The sequence below is a fragment of the Jatropha curcas genome, chromosome 4 (assembly GCF_041381405.1).
Source record: "Jatropha curcas cultivar XTBG-Jc1 chromosome 4, XTBG_Jcur_1.0, whole genome shotgun sequence".
Taxonomy (NCBI): domain Eukaryota; kingdom Viridiplantae; phylum Streptophyta; class Magnoliopsida; order Malpighiales; family Euphorbiaceae; genus Jatropha; species Jatropha curcas.
This window is the reverse complement of record NC_143154.1, coordinates 20,904,242-20,915,784: the sequence shown is the minus strand read 5'-3', so window position 1 is coordinate 20,915,784 and position 11,543 is coordinate 20,904,242. Positions and strand designations below refer to the sequence as shown.

At 29.6% G+C, this 11,543-nt stretch overlaps 1 protein-coding gene across 2 annotated transcripts; it reads right to left on the bottom strand.

The window, feature by feature from the left end:
- Positions 1-5,298: 5,298 nt before the first annotated feature.
- On the bottom strand, positions 5,299-8,949 carry LOC105650618 (CST complex subunit TEN1). Of its 2 annotated transcripts, XR_016320670.1 has the most exons (5): positions 8,782-8,949; positions 8,093-8,237; positions 6,722-6,875; positions 6,058-6,588; positions 5,299-5,910 (listed from the first exon to the last, which is right to left on the bottom strand). XR_016320670.1 is itself a non-coding variant. In XM_089720854.1 (4 exons), exons 2-4 carry the CDS (start codon positions 8,194-8,196, stop codon positions 6,463-6,465), a joined length of 384 nt encoding a protein of 127 aa, XP_089576980.1. In that variant the 5' UTR covers positions 8,197-8,237; positions 8,782-8,949; the 3' UTR covers positions 5,299-6,462. The 2 variants fall into 2 exon arrangements, 1 of the variants encoding a protein (XP_089576980.1); XM_089720854.1 differs by having other exon boundaries at positions 5,299-6,588.
- Between the last annotated feature and the right edge of the window lie 2,594 nt (positions 8,950-11,543).

The following is an 11,543-nucleotide window of genomic DNA, read 5'->3' as shown; positions in this document are numbered from 1 at the left end:
TAGAAAATGTTTAATGTATAGAAAAAAAAAGTTTTAGATGTAATTATCAAAACTCTTGAAATTAGATATATATTCAAAAAGAATAAAAGACGCAAGAAATCTATATTAAGAAGAAAGAGAGGTAATTAACTTTTTATTGCTTCGGCAATTTTATATATTTTTTTCATGCAACATTTTATTGAAAATAATTAACTTTAAATGTTAATGTAGGTATATTGAAAGGGAATTGCAGTACTATTATTAATGATTGCACAATTCCGAGCAATAATGGTGCATAGATCTTTGCTCACTTTTGAATAGTATGAAAGTAACATATGTACAAAATTTTAATATTATATATTTGATCATATTCATGAATTTTACATCAAGAGTAACAATACAAATTATAAGAAATTAGACATATATTATGTAAGAATCTACTATTTTTAACATCTGAATCACAATGGTGTGACATAGGAAAATAAATAATAAAAGGGCCGTTTATGATAATATTAAAATATAGATTTTTGTTATTTATTGTAAGTTGTTATACAACTAATAACAATTGAAATTTATAAGTACTTTTGAATCAAAATCAATAATTCATAATCTGAATCATAATGATGAGATTAATCAATGCCAAAATAAGACCATTATGAAAGGTCAGCTTACGCCAATATTTACTAATACCAAAGCAAAAAGTCGAATATACCCTTATTTTGGTTTATAGATTAAATATTGACTTTAAGTGTATTTCAAGAAAGTGGCAGACATTATTGTGGTTGACATTTAATGTTCAAAAATTGACTGAACCATGCATTAAGAAAATGTGAGATTCAAGTCTATTATGTGTACAGATTAAATTTCACCAAAAAAGCTTATGCTTAACTTTTAAGTGTGCATATATAATGAAATTTACTCATAACTCTAATAAATCCTAAATGGAGGAAAATTTCCTCTCAAACGACTGTGCTAAAATAAAAATAGTTGTGCCCATTTATATTTACTCTGATGAACTCCTTAAATGGCTAAAGAGAGATATACAGAACTTAAACCCTAATTTCATTGCTTAAATAAAACTAGTTGTGCACATTTTTGCATTATGTCAAATTCTATAAATTGTTTTAGCAGATATGGATATACCATCTGCAACTTTATCAATACTGCGAGCATTTGATTCATCCCTTTCTGTTTCAGAACACAGTAACATACAAACTGTATTTTTCACATCTTCAATAATGTTTTTCCTTTTGTTGCTCTTTTCGAGCCTCTTTTGGAACGTTAATTGGTAGTAGTGTGGTTTCAGATTCTACAGAAAGCAGTTGTTCAGTGTATGGTAAGGAGATCAAGTCTAAGTGTTGATTGTTGAGTATGGGCACATCTTCTAAAGTTGCAAGCAAGTTTTGAGAGACTGTGTTCAACTCAAAAGGAAGGAATGTGTCCATAACGTTTGTGAATTAAATTTTAGCTTTGTGAACTCATCCCTGTTTAGATGAATTCAACTTTGAAAATTTTAGCTTCAACTTTCATTTTCTTCGCTTAAATTTAGAGAAGCAAAATAAAGAATTTAAGGTTGAAAATTTTGGCTACAAACTTTCTTTCAACTTTCACTTCAATTTTTTTAATCAAACTTTGATATTAAAATTTTAGTGCGCAATTGCAATTAAACAGCCCACGTTTTTTTTTTTTTGTTATTAGAAGTCTAAAAAAATAAAACGCCTTATTTAAGCAACAGATCCTTTCTCACATCATTTATCACCTTTTATTTAAAATTGGGGACCACTTTAATATCTTTTTAGGGGTAAATTAGAAAAAAAAATCCACAAAAAGACCACATCCTTAATCCTAGATAAATTTTAACTTTCTCTATATAAATAGAATGGAGGAAGAATTAATCAATACTCAATAGAAAAAAATTTTCCGTTTGTTTGATAAATAATAGGAAGAAGTTAAAATAAAATTTATTTTTTTATAAATTAAAATTGAATACAATTTTATTTGACAATATTAATTATTTTAGTAACTTTTAACTAATTTTTAGCTAAATATTTATAGATACCCCGCCCATGAACATAAATAACAGTGAGTACATTCATTTTAGATAGGTCGAGTATTTTATTCAATAAACCAAATACACAAAAGAGGGAATCATGATGGTATTGACTAAAAATTGGAAACTTTCATATCAATACATAAATTTATTAATTAAAGCAATACAGTACACATAAAACAACTTTAAAGAAGATGAAGTAATGTAATATAAATTAGGAGAATTCGATCTCAAAATACCATTTGGTGTGATCCTTTGTTCCCCTTAAAATCCAATATTTGACAATTCATTTTGGGCACCTTGGGTCACGGTTGTATCGGCTGCATCGTGGAGGATTTTTACGATTTTTATCAGGAAGGCAGTAGCGATTCCCCCGACCGCAACCAAGAGTAGAACGGGGTTTTCCCGCTTCGCTAGCTACGCGTCTGGCGCTATCTGCAAGCATTCTGTTAGTCGCGGAGTCCATCATCAACTCTAATTCCATGTTGGTGTCTGCCATGGAAAAGGAAAAGGAGTTGCTGCTAATCATTTCCTGGGGAGTACTGACAGCTCCCAGACAACTGCTTCTGCTCATCAGAATCAAAATCACCACCACCGCTAGAGAAAGACTCCTCATTCTGCCTTTTTTTTTAGTACTATTTTCTAGTGTCGGTGTTTATTTCATATGAAAATACAGCTGGGAAGAGAGCTCTAAATAGTAAAGTGGTGGTTTTTTGACATTGACTTATTGGCTGCATTCGAAATTGATTTGGACCAAGAGATAATGGACAATGAGTCCACCATATCCTTATCTTTAAGATTTTATTTAATGTATTTATGAGTGTATTATAACTAGTGTAATTGATTGGTGAATAGAGTGAATGATTGATCCCTTCATGACTCTATTTCACCCATTTTCATAACTTAGCAATAATAATTATTTGTGAGTGGTTGCCTATATCACGACAATCATAGAGGTAGAATATCAACATTTCCTAAACATTATACAATTAGTTATATACGGCCTGCTCATCGAGCGAATATTTAATTTTTTTTATTATTTGAAAAAATATTAATATTTGTTGGAAAAAAATAAAAATATTAATTATGTAATTATTTTATTTAATAATTTAAAAATAATATTAATGATATTATTAATTTAATTATTTATTATCAAAAGCTTAAACATTTTATTATTTTAAAAGAATATTATGATATTATTAAATTTTTTAAACAATTGAACAATATCATTAAAAATTGTAGATCATATTAATTCGAACTCAAAATAACTTAAAAGAAAATTAAATTATAAAACAATCAGAATATTAAAAAAATAAAATGAAAAGGAAAAATAGATATAAATAAAAACTAATTTCTATATTTCCGCTCTGGTACTTCACATATCAATATGCTAACTGTAGGACAACTCAAGGAGGTCTGAGTTCTTCCATGTTGAGCTTGTTGAAGATGGATAGTGGCATCACACTTATATCAGCTCCTAAATCACATAAAGCTTTATCAATCTTTAAAAACAATTTATAAATAGGATTTAATTGATAAAAAAAATTAAAAGTATCTATTAAGTGAAAAATTGTAGAGCTTTTAATCTAATTGACCCCACTACAAATGAAATTAAATAAATGGCCCAACTGAAAATCATTTCTAGCTCCGCCACTGCATCTGAGTCATGATGTATGAAATGGAATGTTAACACATAATTGTTTTAGCATCTCCAAAAATTTCTCAAATTGCTTATTTTGGTTCGTTTATCAGAGTCACTATGGAATGAAATAGCTTCCTCTTAAAGGCTTTTATTCTCCTTTGAATATTCTCTTCTTGTCTTTTCTTTCTTACTTCATCGTCTTCAGCTGGTTCATGGTACTTTCTAATTGCCACCCAAATACTCACAATTTTTTTCACTTAAATGGGTTGATAGTCAAAAGTATATAAGGTTATTGCAACACCGGATAAATCTCTTGTTTTGTATTTGAAAAAAATTGCATCGAGTGTTATTTTTGTTTTCTACATGCTTTTTTGGAAGTTTGTGTACCGCAAAGCCTATAGTTTAGTGCATGGAGATTTTTTCACACATAGGTAGTAGAGAGTAGCTAGAGCCTCAGAAGAGGATCGTGATCTTCATCGATATCGGAGTTACTTTTCTTTTTGGGTAGAACATCTTATTTCTTATAATAGAGTAGGACAAACTTATATTTGGAATGTACAAATGTTTATTACATATATAAAAGAGATTTTATAAAGAAAAATTTTGTATGAGCTTACATATTGGAAAAACCTTTAATAGATTATATATGGACGATTTTTTGAAAGTGATTTGTGAAGTTTAAGCTGATCGATTGAATGTAGTTATGTGGAGTTAAAGTGGGAAGTTTTAGAAGTGTTTTATTAACAAGTTAAAAATCTTGAGAATGTTAGGATTTTAAGGAAAACTCTTGCATTTTTTTCGTTAAAATGTAAGTTAAAAAATATAGAAATATACATATTTTAGGATAGTAATTGTTAAGCTTGAGATATGAGTTATTGATTATAGATTTAGTGCTCTTAGCGCAATATGTGGTATCTCTTATTTGGACTATTTATCGACCCGATGGTTTATCTATAACCCGGATAAAGGTGTTACATGAGAAATATGAGTTGATTATTTGAAAATAGTTATTTGAGGTTTAAGATTTGATATTATGTTAGCATTTTCTAAGCAAGTTTATAAATTAGAAATGTTAAGATTATAGGGGAAATTCTTATAGGTTCTTTGTAGAAATTCTATATACGGTTATTGCATGTTAGTAATGTTACTTTGTAAGTCAGAATCATATAATAGGAAGTTACAAAATTAGTATATTTGGCATCCTTGGCTCTATATATAGACCCGGTGATTTATCTATAAACTAGATGAGGGTATTACACTCTCAATCAAATGCAAGTTAAGAAAAAGACAGTTGAGCGGCCATGCAATAATGCCATGGCCAAAATCATTCAAAGAAGACAATGAAGTTTTGAATGTTATATTGCCACTCTAACATCAAGATTCAACTTACAGGAAATGGAGTCCTAATTGGAGAGGTTCGTTTATTATCAATTAGGTCATTGGAAATAGAGCGTATCGATTGATTGAATCCCAGCGAAAAATATACGACCAATCCATTAATGGTAAGTACTTGAAAAGATATGTTCCTTCAATCTGGGAAGGAGTGGATCGATAGATATTTATGAAAATATGGGAAAATTCAATTATTTAGAAAGATATTAATCGGTCAAATGCTAAAAAAGAAAAATGAGCAAATGAATATCAAAAGTATTATTTCGTTTAAGAAAAGTTACAATCAATTGACCGATTTACATCAAAAATCCTATCCTAATCAGTCAATTTATATCAAGAATCCTATTCTAAAAATGGTTGATTCCTACAGTAGAGTGAACTATCTTCAGATCTTCAACGAGTATGGTCTGATTAGTCACTAGAAGCCTTCTAGCCCCTTGAAGTAGGCATGAACATAGGCATGACCACAGTTCCAAATCTCTGGTTTGAGTTTCAAAACTATCGGTTCCAGTTATAAAAAATATGGAATTGAAACCAAACCGCTTTTAAACAATTTTAGAACTTTTGGTTTTAAAACTACAGAAAAAACAAAAAGACGCAATTGACAAGCATGGAGAAGAAAGATGATCAATCAATTATCATCAGAATTGGCATTCAGGGAGAGTGGGCCTGCAATTCTGAAATCAGAAATTGGGTTTCTTCTTAATGTTTATGGCAGAGAAGTGGCTGAGGTAGTAGATCGGAGATGTTAAGAAATGAGTAAATACTGCATGACAGAGAGTCCTGTGGTTTCTATGCCAACCACAAAGCGTTTGACCAATATACGTCACGTCGTTGTTTCGTTAACCTGAGAATTACAGTTACGAATAAAAGATCATGCATCGAATATCACCATCCATAGCGAGACATAATTGCCACATGAGCATTGCAATAGCAGAGAGAATGAATACCACCACCAACAATGAGAATAATTGCCAGCAATTCTGGATCTTACCTTCTCAGAACATCATCTCCCTCTTTGTCCAAACTTCCCCTGCCACTCGCTATCTTCATATCATAACGATCTTACCAAAACCAGTGGCTATCCCAACCATTCACGACAACAAGGCCATCTTTTCTTGTCGCTATTTCATTTTGATTTACTCTTGATCATTTATCTACAATCTCTCCATCATATTAATTTGCTTTCCTTTAAATGCTCATATATTTATGTTCATCAGTGGACAGAGCTCACTTCTGTAACAAACAGCAGGACAACCCTTGGCTTTTATCTCCATCAATCATCTCTTCACTGCACAAGGTCATTGTTGCTTTCTTTCTCTACTACTCTTTTCTCACTGGTTAGGTTAAACAACTGATTTAATTATTGCTGCTCTTACATGGCTGCCAGGTGTGTGATTCAATTGATTTGATGATGACTTTTTATGTGGTCAGCTTGAAACTGACGCAATAGTTGTAGCGATTGATTATAAAGGCTGAGGTCAATGCCATCAACATTTCTACCCACACGTGCCTGCAGAATTATCTGAAACAAAACACAATACCAGTGTATGTTAACAACAAATTGAAATGAGAGGAATGGGTGGGGAGACAAGGAAGAGAGGGAGAGTCAAAGTGACCAGTGCAGCAAACCCATGAATGAATTATTTCAGTCTTACCTCATTATCAGATTGAATATGCAGTTCACCGATGAACTGGTAGATGGAACCAATTCGGAAGCTAAGGTTTCTCAAGTGTTGGGTGTCAATCTTCAGAATAGCATTTCCATCAACAATTATAGCTATGGCAGTTTCCACAGAATATTCTTGTAACCTGCAGGAGAAACAAAAGATTTTCTAACATGTTGCAGCATAAGATAATGAACTAACAATATAAAAGCGTAAATTACACATGGTTGAACTGCTAGACTCTCCTAATAGAAAAAACATCCCATAGATGAAACTCACAATGAATGGAAGTCGCCATTTGTTTCAAATAATTTAATCTGTCTCAGCATTTAAAATCAAAATAATTGCAAGAGTTTATCCAATGGGTGCTCATAAACTCAGCCACATTTAAATGAAAGAGGTTAATAATTTTTCAGACCATAAAATCTGTTGAGAGGTAATATCAAATGTGACCCCAATATTGAAATTTCCTAAGCTTTCTAGGCACATGGTAATAAAACAAGTGCTTATATTACTAATAATTTATCAGCCATCATTAGATTTCTCTAACATAATACTAATATTTCTGGCATGCAGTCGGTTCCTATTAAAGTCATGTGTTCCTTGGACAAACAACTTCAATACCTCAGAATATGGGTTAGGCATACCCTTCAAATCAATTCTGTCCAACACTCTGCTGCAACGACCGATGCCATCGCTTATTCCCCTTGCTGCGACATTGCTCCCTTTTCCCATAGAATTACTACCACCTATACCATGCCACCATATCCCATAAGATCACGACTGCAATTTGGCTCTTCCAATTATAAATTTATTATCATAATCTAAACCTATATAGCAAGTGCATTTGCCCCCATGTCTCATCTTTATGACCATGTCCTCTACCTCATCTGAACCTTGAGACTACCACCAACAAATAACTTTTAGACTTTAGTTATCACCATATCACCTCAAAAAGCCCTTCCTTGAGGTTCCTCTCCAAACATATCCAACAAAAATAAAACCACATTATTATCAATATCATTACCCAACACACAAACTTCCATCATTATTTTAAACCACCATTTTCATTTCAATCTCACATGTTTTCTCTCCAACAAACAAAACCACCAATACAGATTCTCAAATTAATTACACTTTCTTCCAACAAGGGAAAACTGTCCAACTTCTATGTTAGACTAGATCTACTACAAGCATTACAAAAATCCTACAAGAACACAAATATCAAAAATCACAGTACAATGCAATTGGGGAAGGAATGTAACAAAGTGGGTATATAATAGTTAAATAATAATAATAATAGTAATAATAATAATAATAATAATAAACTGATACGAACATTAGAAGGGCTTAAGACCTTACTTTCCAGTGATTCTAAGTGATGCTCCTTGCTTAAAGAAAGGTGATGATGGTTGCAAATCTTTCAACATCACCAATTCCCCATGTTTAATTGCAGGAAGTGCCATTAAACCAACACTACTCACCCCTAAAGGCAGCTGAATTCTACCTGCAAATTAAGGAATACAATGATACAAAAGAAAATACAAAATGACCAATATATCTCAAAACATGAGTTATACATTGTAGAAAACCAAAAAACTTTCATCATTTACTTTCAGAACAACAATGTAGGAAACCCAACAAAACCTCAGAATTAATACCATTTCAAAAGCATAGTCAAGCAAATTTATCCACAAACCACAAATCACATAAACTATCTCAAATTAAGTATTCCAAATTACCATAAATCACATAAACTAAATCATGGCTGTCCCAACTCCTAAGAATCCATATCAAATATAGTTGAAACAACAAAACCTAAGGAATTGGCAAACATTTAAATCAAATAATTCGACATCAACAAGTGAGTAAAATAATCAACTGAAATACACACAATAACACTGAAAAGAAAGTTGTTAATTTGCAATTGAAGTTTACCCATATATCAAAAGCAATTCTAAGTATTCGTTCGACTGAGAACGAAAGGAAAAGGGAGGAAGCAAAACGGAAAAAAAAAATGAGAATGAAATCAAAAAAAATCAAGAACGAACCTGTGGCTGAAGAGCACTTGTATGCTTGAAGAGCACGAGCTGCGGAGGCGATGGCCAGGAACGAAAGCAACGGGAAGGTATAAAACTGTGGCTGTATAAGTGCAGAAAACGAGCGGCTCAGGAAAGGGGGGGAGGAGAAAATACGTTCGACTTCAGTTGAGTTTGAGAGGAGAACTTTCTGCTTGTATGATTAAATTCCAACCCTAGGCTAAAACGACGTGGTTTTGGTTCTGGATTCATTTAAACCTCCTACATCAAAATTAGGTCGTTTTGATGGTAAAATAATCATTATTATTATTATTATTATTATTATTCTTAAAGTTATCAGTGTTCAAGAACATGCCATACATGTTGTTACTCGTTGAACATACCCGTAGAAAGATTATTTATAATTTTTTTTATATATTTTTATTAATTTTTATAAAGACAATATAAAAATTCAATATTTTTAGTTACAATTATTATATGTATAAAAATATATGCAAACCACTATCATACATAGTTATAATTATTTGATGAAAAATTTTAATAATTGTTTATAATAGATTTTTTGACAAAATGGAATAGTAACAAAGTTGAAAATAAATAACCATTTGATCCAAGATCTCGTCATATATAAAAATAAATACATATATAAATTATTAGTAATCAAATTTAAAATTTTTTTTTGCGATAGTATACCAAAAAAAAAAAAATCAAAAGTTAAAATTAGCACCTTAGCCATTAATAACAATAAAGTCAGAAGTTTTCAATATAGCAATAGCAAAGAAACTTTTGATAGTAGAGAGTCTTTAATGAATTATTGATAATAAAAGGAAAAAAAAATCTTTAATAGTAGCCAAAGAAAATATAGTTATTTGATAAATTAAATTTTCAATTAAGTTATAATTTAAATATTTATCCTTTATTATCATAATAATAGATGTCATATTAAATCAAAGTATAATAAATTTTTAAATTAAAAATATGGAACAACTTAAAAAAAAAAAAAGAAGTGTTAAATATTTAAAAAATTACAATCATGATTTAAATAAATTTTTATAAAAAAATTTAATAAATTTATCCTAATTGAAAATTGATCAAGAAATTTAGATTACGGATAAAATAACTAATATCTTCAAGAGAATGATAAGGCTAAAAGTAGCTAATAATATTAACAAAGTAAACAAAATGAAATATGAAGAAAAGAAAATAATTTCAATTTATAATTTATAAATTTGATTATTTTTAGATTTTTATATAAAATACTTAAGTCATTTTCTAATAAAACTATAAATATGATTGATTTAATATTGGATTCAATCAAAACTTCTAAAATAAGATTTTCATTCCTAATTAAGATTGGATAGAATTTTTCAGTTACCATTTCTAATATATATTTGATTTAATATTAATAAAACATATATATAGAGGAAGTTATAATTATACTTATCGCACGAACAAGAAATAATTGTAAATTCAATAATTCCAAATTAGCAAAACTTGATGAAATAATTTGATATTCAAAAGCAATAAATTCATAATAGTCAATAGTAACAAATTCTTGATAGTCAAAACACAAAAGCAATAAAAACCAAACGTATACGGTGGTATGATAGGATAAAATCCTAATTAGAATAGTATTAAAGTTCAAATTCCTAATTAGAGTTGGATTAAATTTATAATATTAATATAATAAAAGTAATAAATTGATATCATAATTAGAATAGAATTAAAGTTAAATTCCTAATTAATAGGGATGGCAACAGGTAGGGTTCAGGTCGGGTAGTGCAGTACCCATGCCCAAACTCAATCTCATCCTCAATCCTCATGCCCTATTGGGTAGGATTGAATGCTATACCCATCCCAAAATCCAATAGGTTTGTATATATCCACAGGTATCGATTATCCGTGGGTGCCCATGCGTATCTATTATCCACAGATACTCATTTATCTATAAACTCATATTTTGTAAAAATTAAATTATATTGAATTAAAAAAATTAAAGTATTTATTCAGATGGTTTATATAATACATAAAAAATGTGAAAATAAATTAATATATACATGAATGTTCTCATAATTGTAAATTAAAATTTTAATTCCAAAGTTGTTCTTCTTGTCATAATACTTTACTCAAATGTAATAGTAGCAGACTCTTCAAGTGTAATTATAATAAAAATCAATTAATAGAATAACTAAAAAGATCATATAACAAAATTATTAAACGTAAAATATTATTATATGAACACTCTAAATCACCTTTCAAAAAAAAAAAAAAAAAAAACACACTCTAAATCATTATTGTCATTATGATTTTTATCCATTATTTAAAATTGAATTTTAAATTAAATTTTAAACTTCAAAATCTAAAATTTTAAAAATTTGATCGATTCAAATTCATCTATGAAAACTAGAGTGAAATTATTTTACACTAGACGACATTACATCAAAAGTAAAATTATAATTTATATAGATAATTTATTACAAGTAACCCAATTTATTAAAACCTTCATACTATAATTTTAAAAAAATATATTAAAATTTTAAATCTCTGGGGTTTGAATTTTGAGTGTAGGATCGAGTTCGGGTTTATAATAACAATATCCTTACCCTACCTGCATCCAAAATAAAACTATCGGCTTTTTACTATATTCTATCCAAACCAAGTCAAAACCCTAAAATTCGGGTTTTTAACTTGGTTCGGTTGGGTGCATACCCATCGGGTCGGGTTGATTTTACCATCCCTATTAATTAGAATGAGATTAAATTTATATTATTAAT

What these genes read in the sequence shown, in the direction of transcription:
- LOC105650618 (XM_089720854.1), bottom strand. Translation starts at nt 8,196, where the DNA reads ATGGCACTTCCTGCAATTAAACATGGGGAATTGGTGATGTTGAAAGAT. An exon ending in TCACTTAGAATCACTGGAAA is followed by an intron (nt 6,876 to 8,092) that starts GTAAGGTCTTAA and finishes TTTCTCCTGCAG; the next exon opens with GTTACAAGAATATTCTGTGG. An exon ending in ATATTCAATCTGATAATGAG is followed by an intron (nt 6,589 to 6,721) that starts GTAAGACTGAAA and finishes GTTTTGTTTCAG; the next exon opens with ATAATTCTGCAGGCACGTGT.